The following is a 22,681-nucleotide window of genomic DNA, read 5'->3' on the forward strand; positions in this document are numbered from 1 at the left end:
ATGACTTTAGTTGGATCAAACAATGAACGCCGATGAGTCTATAAAAAAAACTAATCAGTCTCTAAATAAAAAAGCCATACATTTATTGCAAATCTAGAAGTACCAGAATGTCACAAATACAGAACAAATCAGCAATCCTGTTTTAATTTTCTTCCAAACATTTAAAACCTGATTATCGACATACTCAAATTGGCATACATTTTTTTTTCATGCAGTTAACAGAATGGACCTTGAGCAGATTGCTCAGAAATCAGTTATAAATATTAAATTGTATTGAACATTCATAGTAAAAAATGTTGTAAAGTGCTGAAGTCATGTAAGTCTGCAAAACTGCCACAAGCTCAAAGTCCTTCTCAAGCAGTGACAGAGATTTGCTACATCCACCTTGTGTTAGGTGTGTCTGTTTTCGACGGACACTTTGTCATTTTCTCCCCCAACCCCCAAAGTTTTACAGATTGTCCTATTTCTATGGCTGATAAATGCTATACAAAATGTAGCAGGTGGTGATGAACTATGCCACTTTCATTTCAGTGCAGAGAAATATTCAAGCTTGTGTGTACCTGTAACCAAACTAGGCTTGTTATATTTTTTCCCCCTGAGTTGTCATAAATTAACAGTAAAGATGAATAAAAGATGGAGCAGCGAGCGACCATCACCTGTAGAATGAGATTCAGTACATATAAGTAGCCCACACTTGCTCTCTTTACAGAAAAATGATAACATGAGAAATACTATACATGTAGTGTAACTCCAAAAACAAACAAACAAAAAACCCCAACAGCGACTAAGCTACCTGATAACTCTGGCAACTTAGAGCAGTCGAGGTTTATGTAAGATGTAAATCGCAACTTATAACTTAGGATGGTAAAATACATGTCTCTGCTACCCCATGTGAAATACAGAAATGCTTCAACAATTAGCTGTTAAAAAAAAGAAAGTCAGAAATGCTTCAACAATTCAATGAAATATAATTCCGATCAAAGGAGATCCTCAAGTATTCTTAGGTGATAAAACAAAATATTTTTAAAAAGCTAAGGCGATTACTTTTTTCCCCTTCAAATAGCACATGTGGCTTTTAATCAAATTGAAGAATCATTACAACCTGGCCCTCTGATGAGAGTAGCTTTACAAGATAAGAAGTATTCTTTGAGGCATTTAAAGGATTGCAAAAAGGAGGTAAAAATGATGCTTAGGTCTTGGATTTTATTTCTTTTGATTAATCATCCTAGAATAACTTAATAATAAATAGTGGTTTAAATTAAAGACACTACAGTCACATATTTCTGAATAATTAAAAGCAATAGGAAACACATTTTCGAATGTCATTCTCTATATTCTGTGTTGAAATACTTCTGGTAATGACTGGCCATAAAAAGAAGTGGTAATCTTCACATTTATGAAGTTCAAGTTATGTATCTTTTTAAAAAATTTCTGTTTATTAGCCAAATGTTTGGTCTTGGACTGTACTTCATTCCCACGGAATATCTGACACACTGAGAGGCCACAGTTGGTGAATGGAGACCTCAGTGTTTTCCAAGGGGTTTTAAACAATTTGTTCCTATTTCTGAAAATGAGAAATTTTAAAAGTGACTTAAGTTTTTTGTTTGTTTGTTTGTTTGTTTGTTTGTCTGGAGTGGCCAATTTCATTTCAATGATCTGGGCTGGCTGTCATTTTGTAAGATAGTTGTTTATCACACGTGAGAGCTCTTAAAACCACTTCACCAATTCACGTCACTATTTTAAAATCGGAATGTGAACCACAGGGTCCTTCTTTGTATCTCTGTGTTGCTACTGAATACAACCAGATTTAGGTACAGAAGAATGCTGGGTTGTTTTTGTTTTGGCTTAAGAAACAAGCAAAAAAGAAAAACTTAAAAAAGAAAAAAAAAAGGATGTTGGTAGTGCTCACATGTACATTCCCTTTAAAATGTAGATTGAAGTGTGGGTAGAGTGGATAGCCCCTGTACCTCCCTTGCCCCCCGTCCGCCCACCTTCCAGCCAACAGGGTGGCCGTCCTTAATTGAAAGCGTGTCATACTGGCTCCAGTTTCACTTGAACTTTATGCTCATTTTTCCCAAGGTCCATTTCTAGAAAGTCTTCAGGTATGTCTTGTAAAGCTTTTCCACGAGGATTCTCCACCTGTGCTTCCCCTGCAGGATGAGGCTGGCACAGTCCCTTCTTACAAGGTCTCACAAGCGCGAGGCACACGGCAGCCACACACATGCCAGCTGCACAGGAGTAGAAGGCTCGGCTGTAAATCTTACTCTGGTCCACCAGCAGACCTGAGAGAAATTCATATCTGTTAGCAACACGGGCACAAACCCTCGCTACCCCAGGCTCCCCCCAGGCTCAGAGGCTTCTCAGGGGCTTAGCCTTCTCTGTTCTTATCTGGTTCTTCTAAAGAAACAAGAGTGTTGAAGGCATGAATCACTTCTAGGCTGGGGAGGAGAGATAAGCCAGGACAAACATAAGGGCCGAGACAGCTGTGTTGCTAGCATGTTCTTCATGGGCTAATCTGTGCTCGTAGAGAATAAAACTTGAGACAGTTAGATTAAGCCTGCTTCTCTGAACAGGAACTATTTCCAAGAGAAGGAAGAGCTCTATTATTTTCCCTTGGGTTCACTTCAGGGATCTTATCCAATGAGATACAACTTCTATCATAATAACTTTTGAGGACCTAATTCAGGGCTAACGTATGGAGCGCACCCAATCCTTCCTACAAGAAATGTCGTGTGGTAATCAATTAAGTATTTGGGGAGCGCGCTCTGGTTTAGTTCCCTTGTTCCCTTCTTAGAAGGGAAGATGACTTAACAAAAAAGTCCCTCCGTGCTGCTGTTTCCAAAAGTCGGAGGCTAATGCAGTTCTACATGGATGGGGTCCCCTCTGGCACATCCAAGGCAAGGTGGTAGCAGAAGCTCGGGGCGGCCTGAACTGCAGGCGTAGGTTCTAATCCCGACTTGGTCACTAATTTACCGTATGGTGGTCGGCTGACCTTCAATTTCCTCATATATAAAATCAAGAGAGTTGGCTCAGCTAATCCTGCCAGCTCTGAAATTCTATGGGACGATAAAAAGCAGTGTTTTTCTTAAGACCGTAACGAGAAGTGAGCACCACTGATAAGGTGCCTGTAGACAAGGGTTGGGATTTTGTGTGTTCAGATTACCTGCAAGGGGTGGTCCGGCCAGTCCCGCTATACTCTGGATGAAGACATACACTCCTGCAGCAGAAGACATCTTCTCGATTCCCACGACATCGTCCTCGGCCAGCAGTGGTATATGGGTCCCCCCGACGGTCCCAACCATGAAACCAAAAAAGATGCTACATGACATCAGACCCCAGAATTCGGTCGCGAAAGTAAAGGCAAACAGAGACACCATCAACGAGATGACGCAGATGAGCTCGATGTAGATCTTGCGGATGGGCTCTCTGTTGAGGACACAGCCAGCTCCGATCCGCCCAAAAACTTCAGCGATTGCCATTGCGGATAGCAAGAAAGCGGCGCGCTCCTGCTCAATGCCCAGGCTGATGCCCAAGGGAATGATGTACAAGGAAGGTGCAAAGAACCCCAGTGTTGCAAAAAGACCAAATAATGCATAACAAATGAAACTCTTGTCTTTCAAGATTGAGAAGTCCAGTAAGGGGGCTTTCTTATCACTTGGCTTGGAGCTGGTCTTCACCTGGATCTGCTGCATGTCGGCCTTCGGCTCCAGTTCTACGTTGGCTTGGCTAGGCACATTCTTCGGTGAGGTAGTTAGTTCTACTCCTGAGTCAATGGAATCGATTGAGGTGCGTGTTTTCTCATTTTCGAGCATATATTGCACTTCTCTCCGATGTTCGTGCACGGTTGCTTTCGGGGACCCTGGTCCTCGGATGATGATCGGCCTCAGCAGCGCGCCGCAGACGATGATGTTCAGCTGCAGCAGGCCCACGAAGAGGAGACTGTATCTCCAGCCAATGTGGTCTTTCAGAGCCGTGATTGCTTCAGGAGGGCGGGAGCGGAGAGGAAATAAAATCTAAGGTCAGAAACAGACTCAAGGCCCAGGAGAAAATACCCAGCAGAAATCAGGATTCAGATGTAGTAATAACTGTCCTAAGAATTTACCCAGCAGCGTGACCGCAGTCCACCTGTGCTGCATCCTCCGTCCTCGGTTTTGATGCTCTTATGAACCAGTAAAGGAGAAAATGTGCACAGGGATCATCCTACATAAAGCAAACCCTGTCGGCTGAGGTTTGGAGGGTGCATTTTGCCAGGTAGAGGCCTAAGAAATGAACTAAGTTGGTGACCTACTTCCAGGTTTGCCGAACAGCGGCCTGCAGGCCAAATCCAATCCTCTGCCTGGCTTGGGTAATAAAGCTCCCCTGGAATAAAGGGTAATAAAGCTCCTTTGGTGCTGTGACCGCAAGTTTGAGGGGTTCTGACAGCTACCTCTAGTCCATGAGAGCCTAATGTATTTACTGTCTGGCCTTTTAAAAACAGAAATTCCCACGTCTGAGCTCAAGATCATTGTACACTCTCCCATTCGATCCACAGCAGGAAGGGGTTAAGTAAAAAGATAAAGGAAGACTCCAAAAAGCTCATGATTATCCCAGAATGAAATGATGACACAGTTCTGCTCGGCAGACTCTCCTTAGCTGCCGGAGTCCTGCCCTTCCCGCCAGTTAAGCTGGGGCCTCGGCTGCAGACCAGGGCAGGCCGGACACTGGAATGTGAGGCTGGGGGAATGGCCACAGGGAGAGCCCTGCAGGAGAACTGAACGATGCTGGCCCTGCGAGACCTGCAAGTATCTTTGTAATCGTCCCAGAAAGGTTAAGTGATATTCGGTAGAATTTTATTATATTCCAATTCTTTGACAGCACACAGGTATGAAGACGTACCTGGTTAGCCAGGTAAGCTGGTTATCCAGGAGATAGGCTTAGCAAGGCAGCCCCACACTCCTTGGAGGGGAGATCCACTCACTTTAAGCCTGTTTTCCTACCTCCTATCCCTCCCATTAATGTGGAAAACTTCAAATTGCAAAGTATTTTAGGCTTGGGTATTTTTTTTTGGTATTTATGTATTTATGTATTTATTTTTTAAGTAGGCTCCACATCCAAGATGGGGCTTGAACTCACTACCCAGAGATCAAGAGTTGCTGGCTCTAAGACTGAGCCAGCCAAGCACTCCCTAGGCTGGGGTATTTTGAAAAGCCTTATGCTCCTCTGGCAAAAGTGGGTGCAATTTTTCTTTCCCCATTTTACATTTCTTGAGTGCCTACCAGGTCCCGGGGATGTGCCCCGTGTTAGAAAGAAAGCCGACTGAGATATGCTTTCCACCCTCAGGGCATTCACAGACCACTGATTCTCCTCTCCACATTTTATTTTGAAAAAGTTCAAGTGGACACTAAAGTAGAAAGAATGACACCGATGTGCCTGCCCTCCTGCTCTTCGCCTAAATTCTACAGTTAACATTTCCTGTCTCTGTCTGTATGTTTATATGCACACACACATTCATTTTGCTCAACTATGTGAAAAGCTTCAGACATCATGACATGTCCCCCCTAAATACTTCTGCACTATCTCCTTTGAACAAAATGTAATCCACTGGCACATTCTTCCAGAAACCGCAGAGTACCCTTCGAGATCTTATGACCTGCTGATACACAAGGAAGTCTTTGATTTGATAAATTGTTTCATCCCTCTTGCAAGGAGCTTCCCAACGCCCAGCCCCAAAATAACCAACCAGTCGCATTTCACCCTGGAGACCTAGTGCTTGCTGGAGCGCTCTGGGAAGGCCTGCGTACAGTGATGTTAGCCATTCCAACTGTGGCCCAGGGGGCCTGGATCCACCATTCCAGAGTCAAACCCTGGTCCCCACTGGGGCCTAACAACAAGGAACCAAAATCCCTCTGTGAACCCAGGGAGGATCTCAAACTAGTCTTGAAGAGACAAGACATAGATCAGTCTTCTTCCCCGTATTGGATCAATCCTTACTACATTCCTTTCACCTGCCTTCTCACGGTACATGGAATGCACCGAAATATCCTCTATCTCTCGAAGGACCCCTGGCTAGGCTCCATCTTGCACTGCACTTTGTGCATCACCTCCTAAATGCCCTAACCTGCTTTCTATCTCCCAGAATAAAGGTCAGCAAACTCCAAATGGTGGTTCAGATGGGGCCTCACATGGTGGTCAAACCAGACTTCTACTGGGGACCCTTTGCTAGGCCGGGACGAGAGGAACCCTGACTGCTGCCTCATCCTTTGCCCCTGGCCAGCAGGAAGTAGTCACGATTGGTCATCGTCCTGCTTCCCTAACAGCATTTGGGGTTACCTCTTCAGGGCAGGGAATGATGAGGGATGGCTGGACCGCAGGCAAGCAGAGACAAGCTCCACCCCCCCACCACCTCCCTGCCCTAAGAGGAAACCACCTTTAAAGGATTTCGCACCACCCTAGAAGGAGAGCCCTCCACCCTTTCCCACGGGATAGATGGATGACAAAAACCTGATTTGATAACAGGCGCAGGGAGGGTTGATTAGATTAAAACAGTCTGCCAGTGAGCCCATAGAAACCCCCAGACTTAGAAACTCTGGTGGCAACTCTCTTGGGTCCCCTCCTGCCTTGGGAGCTTTGTACTGTCACTTTGCTATCACTCAAACCTTGCTTTGCTGGCCACCAAAAAAAAAAAAAAAAAAAACTAAAAACAGCAGAGTAAGAAATGAATCTGGGTCTCCAAGGTTATCGGCCTACTACTTGTTAGACTACTTATAATTCACCTACTAATGTTGAGGTAGCAAAGAAACCAGGGGTAAACATTTTGCTGTGAGGGCGCCTGGGTAGCTCAGTCGGTTAAGTGTCTGTCTCGATTTTGGCTCAGGTCATGATCTCAGGGTCATGAGATCGAGCCCTGTGTCTGGCTGGGTGTGGCATCTGCTTGAGATACTTCCTCTCCCTCTGCCCCTTCCCCCTGGTGCATGAACACAAGCTCAACTGCTCATGCTTTCTCTCTCTAAAAAAAAAAAAAATTGTTTTGCTGTGAGATTACCCACAGACAGAAAATAAAACTAATAACTTTATTAGCATATTTTAAATCCATGTTGAATATGGCACTTTTAATGAAGGAGAGAAATAATAGTGTGAATAATCTCAAATCATTAAATTATTTATTTTGGAAAGGATGTTTCAAGCCTTCCCACTGAATACGCATCTTGCACCTTCCTATTTATGTCAACTTGGATTAGTATTACAGTGTCTGAAATCCTAAAATGAGATTAGTGAGGACAGATCCTAAAAATGTGCTGAAGGAGAGAAGGCAAATAACCTTTCCGTATGGATGCAGTTAAAGTCACCCATCAGCCCACTGTTGGCAGGAACGGCCGAGTGGCATCCCCCAGCCCACAGTCGCACGTGGACTACTGTAGTCGCCTACCTGGGGCGAAAGCAAACATCGCAAAACATTCTCCCGTGGAAGCAACGGCAGTGACCATGGAGCGCCTTTTGTCAAAGTACTGAGATAAAATGGTGACAGTTGGTAGGAAGCTAAAGCAGTATCCCAAACCTGAAAGGAAGCCGGAAAAAGCAGTAAGAACCACATACTGACTGATACCAGAAGGGTGCATTCAAAGATCTGGGATTTTTGTGTTTATTTTTGTTTTAATATTTAATTCAACGTATGTATTATGTGTGTACTTTTAGGGATTACTTAGTATTTTTATACTAAGTACCATATCAAAAAGACATTTTTTGGTTTCCCAAAAGATTTATGTGCCAACAAGTCAGTGCATGACAATTTGAAAATAATACTGAAAAAGTTAACAACCAGACAATCTAATCTCTTAGAAATCCAAACAATGCGTTTCCTAAATAATTCCTGGGCAAAAGGGGAAATAGAAGCTGCCATTATAAACTATTCGGTAGGGGAGGGGTGTTTATTTTTTAAATCATAAGTTCTGGGAGCCAAGAATTTCATTCTGGAAAAAGGTGCTGTAGTAAAAAATAATAGAATAAAAATAGGTTTCATTAGAGGTCTAGAGAAGCTGTAACCACTGTTTTGGGGATGCTAGGAGTATAACTGCTTTCTGCTTTTTCCCCCTATTTTTCTGCATCAAAATTTATATAATTCACAATAGATAGACTACTGTTGAATATAGTTTTTCTATAAGAGTTTGGAAATAAATGACCTTTGATAAGTGCATCAAAAGTGCACAAATCTTCACTAAATACACGTATCATCTGTAAGTAATGAGTGGACTTCCTTTAAAGGGAAAAAGGTATCTCAGACCCCTGGGATGACACCCAGTGCGCTCGCTGCCCTCTCCCCGACAGCCCAGAAGCCCCGGACTCCCACTGCGGGAATACCTGCTAAAGAAACTCACATCTTACTTTGTGAAAATGATGTCTTTTGGCTACAGGCTCATGCAAAAGAGAAGTTATCTTTCTTGTTGGTCAATATTTTTTTAAAAACCCATCAAAAAATCTCAGGCCCTGAGTCCCTTGGGAGTCCATCCAGCCCAGTTCAGAACCATCCATCTGGGACACTAATAATTTCAAAGGGAAAAAAGAGAAAGGGAGACAGAAGTACTTTTTGGGTTGGACCCCCTCATGCCCCATACCCCTTCCTTGTTCTTCAGATTGAGTATTTGGAGAACTTTTCGAGCCCAGGAGCAACACTTACCGGATATGATGCCAATTGAGATGTACATGTGGTACAGCTCCCGGGAGAAGGAGGCCATCACCATTCCCGTGCTGACAAGCAGGCCCCCAGCCACCACCACCAGACGGTGTCCGAAACGAGTGCTCAGGACAGCAGACAGGGGAGCTGCAGTGACGGACCATAATGTGACATTTTAGTTTTATTTTTTTAAGATTTTATTTTTTAGAAAGAGAGCAAGCAGGAGGAAGGATGAGGGGAGAGGGAGAGAGAATCTCAAGCAGGCTCCACACTGATCATGGAGCCTGATGCAGGGCTCGATCTCACCCCAAGATCAAGACCTGAGCCGAAATCAAGAATCAGATGCTCTATCGACCAAGCCACCCAGGCACCTCCATAATGTGATATTTTAACTCCAAAGACATAAGCGTTAGCTTAAAGTTTCTCTTTTTGGGGCACCTGTGTGGCTCAGTCGGTTAAGCATCTGCCTTTGGCTCAGGTTATGCCCCAGGGTCCTGGGGTAGAGCCCCTGAGCTCCATGTGGGGATCCCTGCTCAGCTGGAAGTCTGCTTCTCCCTCTTCCTCTGCCTGCCCCCCACCCATGCTCTCTCGTCTGTGCTCTCTTTCTCTCAAATAAATAACATCTTAAAAAAAAAGATTCCTTTTTTTAAGTCTTGCACATGGAGAGTTGATGTGCAGTATATAATGCATTTTACACAATGGTTCTATTTGTTCAACTGGATAGTATGTTCTTTGGGCTTCTTACAGAGAAAGCCAGAATAACAGTATGAAACTTATAGCAATATTTTTAGATGAAAGCAATATAAATTCACCATGAGCACCTATAAAGTTAGATATGCATTTAATGTATGTTACTGTCATAAAAATGGGTTTTCTCATGATGGCTTGGACCATTTACTTTTTCTATAGTCACTGCTTTGGATTCTTTATTTTTTTTTTAAAAAAGCTCCATTTAGGCTCTTTTCTTTTAAGATTTTATTTATTTATTCATGAGAGAGAGAGAGAGAGAGAGAGAGAGAGAGAGGCAGAGACACAGGCAGAGGGAGAAGCAGGCTCCATGCAGGGAGCCCGATGCGGGACTCGATCTCAGGACTCCAGGATCACGCCCTGGGCTGAAGGCAGGCGCTAAACTGCTGAGCCACCCAGGGATCCCCTTTAGGCTCTTTTCTAGCTCAGTTACATTTGACTTTTCTGAAAATCTTATGAAAGTACAGTGAATTCTCTGTTGAACACTCCAAAAGGAGGAGAGCCGAAGGATAATTCAGAGTGGCTGATGAATAATCATCCCTTTAGCTTCTATATTCCATATCCTGCAGACCATGTAAATCTGACAAATTAGTTTCCTAGTGATATGTTATTCAGGCTGACCCTGATACTGACTTGAATATACTGAGATGAGGAAACCCTTGAGAACTGAGTAAAAGAGCAACATAGAACATACTCAATAGAGGAGGGAAAAAAAAGGACTAAATTTTGTTGGCTTTGGTGCATATATGACTCTTTCGTTAGTAGACTATAAGCCAATGTTGAATATTGCTCATAATGAAACCACTCTCATCAGTTTTAGGTAGTATGTTGGCTCCAAGCATTAATTATTATAATAATAGCATTTAAGAGAACTGCCTTCTGGTGTTATAATAGTATTAACTGGAAATTTCTTTTTTTTCTCTTTTTTTTTAACTGGAAATTTCTTGTTGACTGTATTGTTGTTTTTGGTTATAAAAGAGCTCAAAGCGAAGCTTTGGCAGTTTCTTTTTATTTAGATTATCAAAGGTAAACTTTTCGTTCTAATTATCTCTCCAAGGGCAGCCCGGGTGGCTCAGCAGTTTAGCGCCGCCTTCAGCCCAGGGTGCGATCCTGGAGACCCAGGATGAGTCCCACGTCGGGCTCCCTGCATGGAGCCTGCTTCTCCCTCTGCCTGTGTCTCTGACTCTCTGTCTCTGCGTGTCTCTCATGAATAAATAAGTAAAATCTTTTAAAAAAGTAATTATCTCTCCAAGAAAGTAAACTTTGCACAATTAAACCATTAAGTATCTTAATACTCAGTTAAACTGGGACTAGGAACTCTTCTGTGAAGCTTGCAGGAGAGAGTGCCGGGAGTAGTAAGAGAAGTTTGGTGCTCGGTAGGAAAGAACAGGGGAGCTGCCTCTGTAAGACAGTATATGGCTGAAAACTATAGTTGAAAGCAAGTTTTAGAGGCAGAAGTTCCATTGGGAGGCTATTAGGGTAAAGTCAGTGAAATGTAAGGTCAAGTTTCCGTGGTGAGTTCAGTAGCTGTGTTTTCTGGAAGCCCTTGGTGTGCCCCCTGGCAGACGGATGGGCCGTTGTGAGAATCAGGCCCATTTGGGACCCAGTGAGAATCAGCATGTTGAAAGTTGTACTCAAATCCCACTTTCTCCGATGCTGCTGGATGTGGGGGTCCTGCACCTGGTTAGCCAATAAAACCCTTGAGGGAAGCAGGAGTCTGGAATTCAGAGTGTCCCTCCTGGTTGAGATGTGTAACCTTACATTATATCCTGTTTCCACATCCCCTTGTTCTACATGGATCTACATTTACAAGTTCCTAGCCTGTTTGCCAAATGCGTTTATGAGACCAGGTCCTAGAACATCAAGTGCTTTTGCGCTTGCTTCTTCAGAAAGTGACTCTACAGGCTGGCCTCAGAGTCATCTATTGTGTCCTAAGAGTGTGCAAACAGTAGGTGTTTAATGCATGTGTGTACACATCAAGGATGGCAGATAAAGCCTTTTCCTTTGGTACCTCTTGTCTCTTGTCAACCCCTGAAAACCATATTACATATTTGACGCTAGAAAGAGTCATATTAAGGAAATGCATCGCAAACATGAAGGGTACCATTGTGTAGTTAAGCCAAGGGAAAGTGGCACATGCTTACATGTTGTTTAAACAGAAAGAGGTACTGACCTGTAAATGTCAAGACAAATACACATATTGATATGACCCACGAAATCCTGCTATTAGATTCATCAAAACTGTCCATTAAGTCATTAAAGAAGACGCCAAATGACTTGATGATGCCGTAGGTAAAGACTTCAACGAAGAAAAAAGACACAGCTACCACCCAGCCCCATCCTCCATCAGGCACTTGAGTATAAACATTGGCTCTGGAACAAAGCTGTGATGTCTTTTGGGTCATTCTTAATCTGAAATAAAAAGTGAAAAAAAAATTCAGACCAGCAATACCCCAAGGGGTGATGGTTTTGCTACTCTTTAGCAAACATAACAAGAACTACTGACCACATCTCTTAGGCTGATCAATATTTAAATAATGTGCAGTTATTATAAAGTCTTTGGCTAGCGATAACCTATTTGTCACAGCTGGGAAGTGTTACTTCCAAATTCTTTGGTTCTGGAGATCTGTGTTGTATATGGAGCCCCCCCCAAAGAATTTGGAAGTAAGACTTCTTAGCTGTGACAATAAATGGGAAAACACAAAAGGAATCAGAATGGCATAGGTGGAAACACGCTGAAGGACACTGAATGGCCACCAGACCCAAGTATTGATGTTGATCTTGAACTTGAAGACAAGCCAGGTAAAGGAAACCTGAGCTGATCATGAGGAGGGTTGATCAGAAATGAAGCCTAGACACTGGGAGGCTAAGAGGCGGACATTGACATTCCATCTAGCACCTTCTGTGGGAGAAGTGTGCCTTCAGACACGCTATGCATCTCTACTTGATGCTACTGGCCATTCAAGATCATTGATCACATTTCCCGCTCAGTCAGCAATATTCTGATTAGGATCTGGTGTCTCATGTGGATGTACCTACGTGAACAGAATGTAGCTGTAAATAATATATATAATATGTATATGTTAAATACATATATACATATAAATGTGAGAACTCTTGTCTTCTGGGAATTTGTTTAGCAGGAGTAAGTTCCTCGCAGTTGACCACCGTTTGCTGTGTTAGCAACTGACAAATACCCTTGAATACATTGACCAAATAAAGCACTTCAGACGTGCAGGGCCCCGGCAGCCAGTTAGCGTAACCAAGTTAGCCCTGACCTCAATATACTTTCCCATTTGAACTTGCAACAAACATCAGAACAAACAGACCTGTGCCTGTAACACCACTAGTAAGGCGAAATGCTGTATTTAACACCAGAGGGAGGATGGGTGAACTTGAATCTTCCCACTAATATCTAAAATAATACATGAGTCCATGGTCTTGGAACACTTGAATTTAAGAATTCTCTCCAACCAGGTGCCTGGGTGGCTCAGTCGGTTAAGTGTCTCCCTTTGGCTCAGGTCATGATCCCCAGGGTCCTGGGATCGAGCCCTGTGGGCATGCTTCTCCCTCTCCATCTGCCTCTCCTCCCACCCCATGCTCTCTCTCTCTCTCAAATAAATAAAATGGGGTAAAAAAAAATTCTCTCCAACCATACAGTTGTATACATGTGAATTTTCAGGATGTGTGGGTGTCTTTTCCTGGCCGTAACTTGTCGTGTTCAAGTACTGAGGCAGGTTTCACTGATAACGCAGGGCAAATAAGAGGACACCACCTCATCTCTCCAGTAGACTTGCCAAGTTTGGGGATTAGGATCTAATATTTTGAGTTTACTCCATAAATCTTAAAAAGCAGCAAATCTGACCCAACTTAGTAGCGTTCATCCTATCGATGGCGCGCCGTTCCCACGGTAGCTGGGTCTCTAAAAGGACAGTGCACTCACTTTCTGTCCTTAACTGTTAAATATTTGATTGAATGAAATAGGGCATAAGATGCTTAAAAAAGCTTATGTTCTCTGCAGCAAAGACCTCTGCATTTTGATGTGCGTCAGTGTGTCTGTCCTGAGAGCACTTGCAAAGGGGGTGGGGGGGGGGAAGGCCAGCAAAATGCCTCGAGATGTAGGCTGAGCATCAACAGAACAGTTTTGCCATCAGTATTCCCCAACATGGAAAGCAGCTGATTTAAGGTGGAAGGCGGGAGCGCTCCCTCCAATGAGGTTTTCACAACACCCTTCCTTCATTAGGCTTTCAAAATTCACTCCCAGGAGGAGGGCTGCTGGGGCAGAGGAGTGAAACAGTGCCTGGCTTGAGATCTAGAAGACATAAAATAAAAAAGTAAAATAAAATAAAAATGAAAGTACTTCCCAGTAATAGGGTCTATCTAGTATTGCGTGTTTATCCCTAGGGAGAGGTATGGGGGGAGGGGAGGGGAAAGTGGTGTGAGCCCAAAGCTTATTAGGTCCTTAGCTTCACCCCTTTCAGTTCATTCCCCTACCAGGCTATTAGTTTGGGCTTTTCCTTGGGGAGCCCTAGACTCCTTTACTAGCCTAACTGGCTCCATGCATCCGGTACGATTAATCTCTTTGAAATGCTGCACTGTTATGACATTTTTCTGCTCAGTCCTTTTCAGTGGCTTTCCTCTTTCTGAAGGATACGTAAAACCCTGGGATTAGCCTGGCTTTCAATGCCTTCGTCGTGGGACCCCACCCTATCCTTGTAGCCTTCTGGCTTCCAGTTCTAAGACTTGACTCAGGCCATGATCCAAATGGACTCCTCCTTGCCCTCCGGTCTCTAACCACCTTGTCTGGGGCCACACCCTCCCCCACCCCTCCAAGGGGTTGGCACCTGTCAGGCCCTCCTCCATCAAATCTTCCTGCTTCCATAATGCTTCCTTTTTTTTTTAAGATTTTATTAATTTATTCATGAGACTGAAAGAGAGAGAGAGAGAGAGAGAGAGAGAGAGAGAGAGGCAGCAACACAGGCAGAGGGAGAAGCAGGCTCCATGCAGGGGGCCTGATGTAGGACTCGATCCCCGATCCCGGGATCACATCCTGAGCCAAAGGCAGACACTCAACTGCTGAGCCACCCAGGCGTCCCTCCATAATGCTTCCTGACCCACTTAACCTACGGGGCTCCCTTCCTGTGACAGGTATCCCTTAGTTATGGGGTATGGTTTACTTGTGTTTATCTTACTTGCTCAATTAAATTATAAGCTCAAGGAAAACAAATCCTAGGGCCTTTCTCTGTACCTTCTTCTCCCTTCCTTCTTCCGGACCCTGCACACAGTCTGTGTTGAGTTTTTCAGCGAAGTATCTATGAGGGGCCAGGCCCTATGCCAGGCCCCCAGGGTTACTACGGTGAGACACAGAGTGGTGGTCTGCTCTATGGACTTAAATCTTTGTGGATGGTAATGACAGGAATCCTAAGCCTGAAACGCAGAGTAAAACCATCTGCCATGACCTTCCAGAGCTCAGCAGGTTTGACAAGCAGTTAGACTAAGTGGCAACCAAGCCCAACGACCTATTGGCACAACTGTTCTAACCCAGAAGGGTGCCCATATGACTTTGGGGCTCAGGCCCAACCTTAATAAGAACACATCGGGATAAAATTGATCAAGGTCCCAAAGAGACAGACTGAAATATCTCCCTAGCCTAAAACCACTATGGGATCAAGAGACAGAACCTTTTCTTTCATAGGACTGCATTTAGGACAGGATTGCAATTTTTGTATGAAGAGGGGATTACCCTATCGTTAGAAGGTTCTGGTGATGGGTCCCTGTCTCATCCTTTCTTTGCCTGTCATGATTTGCGGTTTGGACGTGTGAATCAGGCGGAGTTCCCATCAACCAGTAGCCGGGAGTGGTGTTACAATGATCAGATGTTAACGTGGAAAGGGGATTTGGAGCTCATTTGTCCATCTCATCGAAAAATCTTACATGCTTTTTGAAGGGGGGGGGGTAACTAAACCCAAGAGAAGGCACTCTACCTAAGTGGTCCAGAATCAGATCTCCTGCCTCCCGGGGCCCTGCCCTCTCAGTCTACGGGACAGCATGTTGAAGGCTCTGGTAGAGGTAGTGAGGAATGCCTTTCAGAGACAAAAACTCTCTTGCCCTCTGTGTGTAAAGAGTTCTATAAACTGTTATCACCACCGTACTCTGTGACTTTGAGCAAGTCAACTGCACCCTCTGGGCCTGGGATCCTTGTTAAGTCAAATGAGGTTGGCCCGGAGGATCTTTTAAGGTCTCATTCTAAGTTAGCGGTTCATACTTTCTTATTCAGTAGGCCAAACCTGGGTAGCCCAGGGAACCCGAGCACAAGCAGGAAAGTGCAAATGCTAGATGGTTCTTGCAAATGTGAGTGATAAGTAGTTGGACCCTGCTTAGATCTGATCTCCAGCAGGTGGTTAGATGGCAGATTTGACTGCTCTCTGGGTACTTTCTGAGCGAGCTCCCTCTGGGTGTTTTCCTTTTCTTTCTTTCTTTCTTTCTTTCTTTCTTTCTTTCTTTCTTTCTTTCTTTCTTTCTTTCTTTTTTTTTTTAAATTTTGCTTTACGTCTGTGCTACTCTCCTAAAGCAAGATCCAAGTAGAATGTTCACCTACGTGGTTAGGTTTTTGGATGACAGCAGCTTTCGTATGATCATTACTGGGAACATCATAAAGGGACGATGACACGCCCAAACCCACTCCTCTTCCAAACGTTATGCCTCTATCACCTTAAAGCATCGCACATCCTATTATATTCAGCTTTGAAGACAAGACCACAATATAGAATAATCATAGAATAGCTTGGTTTCTAAAACATTCTGGATGACATCTGTGTTTTGCACGTAGGATCACGTATAGGGCAGGCACCTTAAAGGGCAGTCGGCAGCTCTTTCTAGACCCAGTGCCCAGTGGGGCATTTGGCACATAGTATGTGCTCAATAAAAGCTCCTTATACAAAGTAGAGGTCCCGGGGTGCTGCAGAAGCAGGGCCCTGCCCTATCCTTCTAAAAAGCAAGTAAGGAAGTCTCTGCTTGCAGAATGGAATTCCCTCCCTGGACTCTTCTCCTTTTTCTTATGTCTATTCATTCTGCAGGCCAACTGGCTTTTAAAAAGTCCACCTCCACAAAGCTAGAAACAAAGGCCTGAATTTTGAACTCAGTGACTTTGAAGCCTCTACGGGTTCCAGAATATGAAATACGGTCTGTTTCGTTTTTACGGTGATGTGAACTTAGCTTATGTACGGAAAGGGAAATTGGTTTCCTACGTGGGGGTCTCACTGGTGAATCATGCTGAGTGGCCGAATCACTTTGCTCCTTGATTTTGTGCTGTCAGCAGGTAAAAAGAGTTTTGCTCATGATCTCCGATCTCTGCCTGCCCTAGGAATCTCCAGTTTTAGCACAGCTTTTAGCTTGACCTGCTCAGAGTTAGACTTTTCATCCTTCTTAACTCTTGAGCCCATTGAGACAAAGCCCATGGGTTGGTTGTCTTGCAAACCCCCCTCGGGCTTTCTTTGTTGAATGTCTGTTTACTATTAACTGGCTGCACAATCTTGGGAAAATCACTTAATCCCTAAATTTCATCATCTGTAAGGTAGGGATTAGACACAGAGTACTTGAGGGTCTCTCCCAACTGTAAAATTCTATGACAGCGGTGGGGTGGGGACAGGGGTGGGGTTCCTGGCAGCCAACCCGCCTTCTACCCTCATGGCTTTCCAAAGGAAATACAGTGACAAAATACACTGGGCAGTTTGGAGTATTTCCTGTGAGTATGTGGTTGTCTTACCCTTAAATAAATGAGGATCGTGCCAGAGAGTGGAAATCTGCTATACCTAGGAATTTCTCCGGGAGTCGATTTTTGGAGGAAAAGATGTGATCTGGGGGGTATCAAGAATGCAAGCTATTGGATTATCATAGAGCATCAGAGCGTTAGTCCAGGCTCCGTTCAGAGCAAAGTTCAAAATGCAGACTTTGGATGGAAATGGTGGTGAGTGCTGGGATAAGCCAAGCCTCTCGGCAAACGCACTGCCAGTCTCTGTTCTTGTGAAAGGCATAGCCCGGAGAGAACAGCTTTCGACAAGTTGTTTCCAGCCCCAGTTGTCCAAGCCAGTCTGTATTTAGGTGAAGTTCATTTGAATTCTCTACTACCGAAGTCCCAAACCTAACCTGAAGTCCCCCTTCAGCAGCTCTGAATCACTGGATACAACCGATTCACCCATTTTACAAGATCACGATGTTGAAACCTGAACCCCTAGTTTAAGTGTCCTCCTCAGGAGTTCCACTGAGGAAAGTCCATTTTTGGAAACCACAGAAGGAAAACTCACAGTTAGTGGTACTCATTAAGACAGAAGGAGCTTTTCCACTTGGCTGCATTGTTTATTTACCTACTGGAACTCTCTATCTTGGCCACCCTTCCCTTAATTCGGAGAAGAGGTATTTCTTTATCCCTGGGGCAGGATGTATCGCCCACCCCAAAAATGCCGCGTAATGGTGCTTGGGACATGGGAAGATGCATCCCTTAGAAATTTCAGCATAAGCCCACTTGGTAGTTGTTTTTTTTTTTTTTTTCTTTTTGTAGGCAAGACACTCATCTTCCTATGATTTGCAAAACAGTAAGATAACCGAGAAACCTCCTTCCCCGGGGGGTGGGGTGGTGGTGGTGGTGGTGGTGGTGTAGATACCATCTCCTTCAAGAAGGAGCTGGAGTGTCTCACTGTGCAAACAAAACCAGCTTCCAGGTGGTCAACTTGTAATAATGTTCTTCCCGGGTTGCCTCCGGGGAGCTTTTTTCTAACACTAACGCCCCCCGCGTTGGGTGACATTCTCCGTGCCACCTAAACAAACTTCTGTCACCTGTCTGCTGGGGGAGGGTGGGGGCTTAATAAAAAAAAAAAAAGGAAAGGAAAAAAAAATATATATGCCTTGAAGGAAAGAACCCATTTCCTCTGCAAAATCATCGTCCGCCACTTCGGCCCGGCTGGGCCACCCGGGCGCTTTCCTGCGGTTGGCAGCCCCCGCCGGGAGCCTTGGAAGTTGAGCGGGACCAGCGTCAGGCGCTGACAGCTCCGCGGTCCAGGTGTGCGACCCGCCCTGCCCTGCGGGGTCAGGCGCGCTGCCCCGGGCGCGCGTGCCGGCTGCGGGCGGGGGACGGAGGGGTACGGGGGGGGGCCGAGGGGGGGACCCAGGGATTCCCACTCGCCCTCGGCTGCCTCAGTGGCCGCCCTGCGCGCGCGCCAACCTGGAAGGTACCTCTGACATTTCGCTCTGGTGACGCGCAGGCAACTTCATGCGGAAAATCCACGCAGGGCTCATCCGGGCGCCCCCCCCCCCGCCCCCGGCTCGCTCGCCCGGGGACCCGAAGCCCCCAGCCCGGAGCGAGCGGCCACTGCGGCCGGAGCCCGCCTCCAGCGAGGTCCGGGACCCCCGACCGCCGGGGCCACGGGGCGTCCCACTCTCAGCTGCCCACACTGGCGAGGGCGCGTCCTCCCGGTGGCCCTGGGCATTCCCAACTGTCAGAATATTTTTTCAGCATAACCTCTCCAAAATGTTCGGCTGCGCAGTGGTCTCCTCCCGCCTCTCCCGCCCGCCACCTCCGCTCCCCCCCCCCATAAATAAATAAAATAAAGCTCCCCGTACCGATTTATATAAAAAAAAAAAAACAACCCCACAGCCCACAATCAAACTTTTAAACATGTAAAATAATAAAACCAACTCACCAAGTTAGAAGGGAAGAGAATAAACCCCAAAAGGCTCCCAATAAGGCGGAGGCTTGGCCTCCCCCTCCTTATAAGCCGCTCGGGAACATGAGAAAGGTTTAACCCCTTAGGGCGTGGGCTCGAGCCTACGGCAGACGGGCCCCGGCGGCGGAGCACCGGGCGCCCGGCCCGCAGCGCCCGGCCCGGCCCCGGCCCCGGCCCGCCCCCACCGCGGCCGCGCCTCGGGCACCCCGGCCACACCCTCCCCCCGCCCCCCACCCCGCCGCCTGCGCCCGGGCCCTGCGCGCCGCTGCCCGCGCCCCGGCCCCGCGTCGCTGCCTATCCCTTATCCTATACCGGCTGCAGCCGGTCTCCGCCGGCCTCGGGGGCGCGCCGCCGCCGACCATGTGCTGCGAGCGCCGAGCGCCGCCAAGGAGGGGGCCGGCCTGGCGCGCGCGCGCCGGCCCACGTGGACCGGGGCCGCGCCAGGCGCGCGTCCGCCCGGGGCCCGGGCTCGGGGTCACGGAAGGTAACGGCGTCGCCGCCCGGGCCCTTCCCCGCCCCCGCCCCCCGCGCCGCCGCCGGGGTCCCTGGCACGCGCCCCCCCCCCCCGCGGGCGCGGCCTTCCTTACGCGCGCCCTGCCCGGCGGGACCCCGGCGCCCTGCTGCGCCGCGGGCGGGGAGCGCGGGCGTGCTCGGGGCGGCTGCATCTCTCCCCAGCACCCCCCCCCGGCCGGGCGCGCGCGGGGCCCCGGGGCCGCCTCCCTTCCCGCAGCGCCCCCCGCGCGGGGGCAGGACTGGGCGATGGGGAGGAGGAAGGGGGGGGCGCGCCGGGGCGCAGCTCGGCGCCCGCCCCGGGCAGAACAGGTTCCTGCCAGTTTGGGTGTGAGCTGCGCGCGCGGCGCCGCGAACCCCGAGTTCCTCCTCCTGCGCCCACTTCCCCCCGTTTCGTCAACCGGCGCCTGGTTCCCCGGTGGGGGGTGCGGGGGAGGGAGTGCCGCAGCGAGCCCCGGACAGCCAGCCAGCGGCGCGGCTGCCCCGGGAGCCCTGCTTTCCCCGCGTCTGCGGCGGCGGCGGCGGCGGCGGCACCGGCATCCGCGCCGCGCGGCAGGGATGGGAGCCGCGGGCTGAGTCAGCATCCGCGCTCGGGGCGCGCGCATCCTCCCTCCCCGGCGGCTGGCGACGCGCGCACAGGTGCACGGCCGCCCGGTCCGCGGAGAGCCCCGCGGCCGGAGGGACCCGGACGCCTTCGTGCCCCCCCCATCCCGACATCCGCGACCCCAAGGTCACTGTGAACTCAGCAGACGACGCCCGGGAAGCCGGTTACGATCTTGTCACGGGGACAAAGCAGTGTGTCGTGTCCCGGGCATCCCCGAGCCCGCGGGGGCGCAGACCGGGCTTCCTGGTCTCCACCTCACCTTCCCGGGGCCAAGTGGACACCTGCTCGGAAGCAAGGGCCTTGTTCTCCGCGTGTCCCCGCCGACTGGGGTGCGGGCTGCTGCCTCCATTGGGGTTGCAGAAAGTGGTTCTGATGTCAGAAACTCCAGGGAGCCTACTTTGGGAGCGCGCGCGCGGGGTCGCCACCGGGAGGAGTCGGGGATTTGAGTTTTGATAAAAATCCCTTTGCAGTCGCTGCCTGATTTCTCTCCCTTAAACGTTGCTCTGTGCTCTTACAAGCTGTGGCGTGGGCTAGGTGGGGAGCAGGTGTCTCCGTGGGAAGTCCCCTGTTGGCGGCCAGTACCGTACAGCCAGGGGGCAGCTGATGAGCTTTGCAACCTTGCGGGAACACCTTCACTTCTTGGGAGCGTCACTGTCCAAATCCATAAAATGGGGTCAGTGGTGGTATCCTCAGAATCGAAGGCTTTATGATGCCTGTAAAGTGCAGATCAAAGTGACTGGCATGCGGGGAGTCCCAGGTGCCCATTAGCCCTTATTGTTGCTATTATTTATGGCTTACCATACCCATTGCTGACTCCAACACCCCTCCACCCCCGCAAAAGATCCTTTTTTTTTTCCGAGTTGTTCTTGAAAGAATCCAGACGTGATGATGTTTAAAAAATGACTCGAATCGCTGAAATGGCAGCATTGCTAAAACCGGACTGACTCAAAGTGTAATCTTGGACATTTAGGATCTTGCCGTGCGTTAGGACCTGCCACGGCTCTTAGTATGGAATTGTCATATTTATGGCACAGTATCTACTGTATTGGGTATTGGGAACCTATGGGTGTAGCCCATTACTTATAACTAAGCGATTCAAATCAAGTCTGGGAAGTTCCTGGTGCTTCAGATTCTTGATTTAAAACATTAGGCAAATCATGCCCAAAGCTCTAGGTGTGAATGAATAATTGAGAAAGTCACATCTGAGTATATGACCAGAGTGAAAGCACAGTCCTCTGGGGAGGCATTACTGCAATGATCATCATACGAATACTAAATTGCTATTATTTTAATATTAGTCCTTTTATTGATTTTTTGCATGTTTTCTTTTTTCCCAACACTGTATTAAATACCGTACATACATGTGGTCTTTTATTTTTTTAAGATTTTATTTATTTATTTATTTATTTATTTATTTATTTATTTATTTATTTATTTCTGAGAGACACACAAAGAGAGGCAGAGGGAGAAGCAGGCTCCCTTTGGGCTCTGGGATCACGACCTGAGCCAAAGGCAGATGCTCAGCCACCGAGCCACCCAGGTGTCCCCATGTGATCTAACTTTAACCTCATTCTGCAGGGGTAACATTCTGCCGTTGACACTATCCCCATTTTACAGATGAGAGTTGTCGAGGCACAGAGCACCGGAGGGATTCACCCAAGGTTTCACAACATTTATAGACACACCCTGGTCCTTTTTGCTGCAGAGCCTCATCCAAAGATGACATCTGTCACCTGCATTTGGGGAACAGAGAGGAGGTTGGAAACCCAGTCTCTCTCAGGTCTTGCCAGCCACAAGCCAGTGACTTTTGCTCGCCCTGGTTAGAGGCTGGCTCCACCTTGGTCCCTTTCCTAGTGAGACCAAGCGTGAAAACCCCTGCTTTTTTCACTCCTCCCAAGAAAGCAAAGAGGGAAAGCACTGCATTACCATGCTAATCAAAACCCCCCCAAACAAAACTAACTCTGTTTAGTTCTAAATGCGAACAAAAGAACCCTTGGAGTCTGGACGACAGAACCAGAAAAATCAGGATTTGAAGTTTAGGGTTCAGCTCCCCTTTTACCATCTTCTCTTGTGTCTGCCATAAGCCCAGTGGCAGCAGAGCCCCTCCGGTGCTTCATTTACAGTGGGCAAGGCTGTGATGATGCCCTTAAAAAGTCCCTCAACATCTTCTGGGGAAATAAATTGGCTCCTGAGGCTATCCCCTCTGCTCTCTCTCTCTAGCCATCTTGCTTTGGGTCATTTGCATGAGAACAGATTCCTTTGTGCAAAGTTGGCCAGCCTGTTCTCTGTCTACGTTTATAGCCCTTCTAGTCTTCATGTTGGGTTGCTAGGCAGATATGACCCTGGCTTGCAAATAAGCTCACTGCATTTACCAGCCCGTGAGAACTTAAACTTGGGTAAGTAGACTGAAAGGAATCCTGTGTGGAGCTCAGAGAGGAGCAGCCTGCTTTTAAG

At 47.4% G+C, this 22,681-nt stretch overlaps 2 protein-coding genes across 9 annotated transcripts in view; one reads left to right on the forward strand and one right to left on the reverse strand.

Annotated features, from left to right (window-relative positions):
- The window catches only part of ARSG (arylsulfatase G), a 108,296-nt gene that overhangs the window by 5,705 nt on the left and 79,910 nt on the right, over positions 1-22,681 (forward strand). The window contains exon 1 of one of the 3 annotated variants that reach the window (XM_055332829.1): positions 19,520-19,597. The exons of the other annotated variants lie outside the window; for them this stretch is intronic. The gene's annotated coding sequence lies outside the window, so the exon portion shown is untranslated. Of the gene's footprint in view, positions 1-19,519; positions 19,598-22,681 lie in introns of those variants that run through there. 3 annotated transcript variants of the gene reach the window in all.
- Positions 67-20,659, reverse strand: SLC16A6 (solute carrier family 16 member 6). Of its 6 annotated transcripts, none has more exons than XM_055332790.1 (7): positions 19,090-19,251; positions 13,053-13,706; positions 11,568-11,806; positions 8,651-8,794; positions 7,406-7,534; positions 3,164-3,979; positions 67-2,282 (listed from the first exon to the last, which is right to left on the reverse strand). In XM_055332790.1, exons 3-7 carry the CDS (start codon positions 11,797-11,799, stop codon positions 2,032-2,034), a joined length of 1,572 nt encoding a protein of 523 aa, XP_055188765.1. In that variant the 5' UTR covers positions 11,800-11,806; positions 13,053-13,706; positions 19,090-19,251; the 3' UTR covers positions 67-2,031. The 6 variants fall into 6 exon arrangements, with proteins under 6 accessions (XP_055188765.1, XP_055188757.1, XP_055188775.1 ...); XM_055332782.1 differs by having other exon boundaries at positions 12,724-13,706; XM_055332800.1 differs by lacking the exons at positions 13,053-13,706; positions 19,090-19,251 and adding an exon at positions 20,487-20,659.

This window comes from Nyctereutes procyonoides, unplaced genomic scaffold (assembly GCF_905146905.1).
Source record: "Nyctereutes procyonoides isolate TBG_1078 unplaced genomic scaffold, NYPRO_anot_genome, whole genome shotgun sequence".
Classification (NCBI taxonomy): Eukaryota; Metazoa; Chordata; class Mammalia; order Carnivora; family Canidae; genus Nyctereutes; species Nyctereutes procyonoides.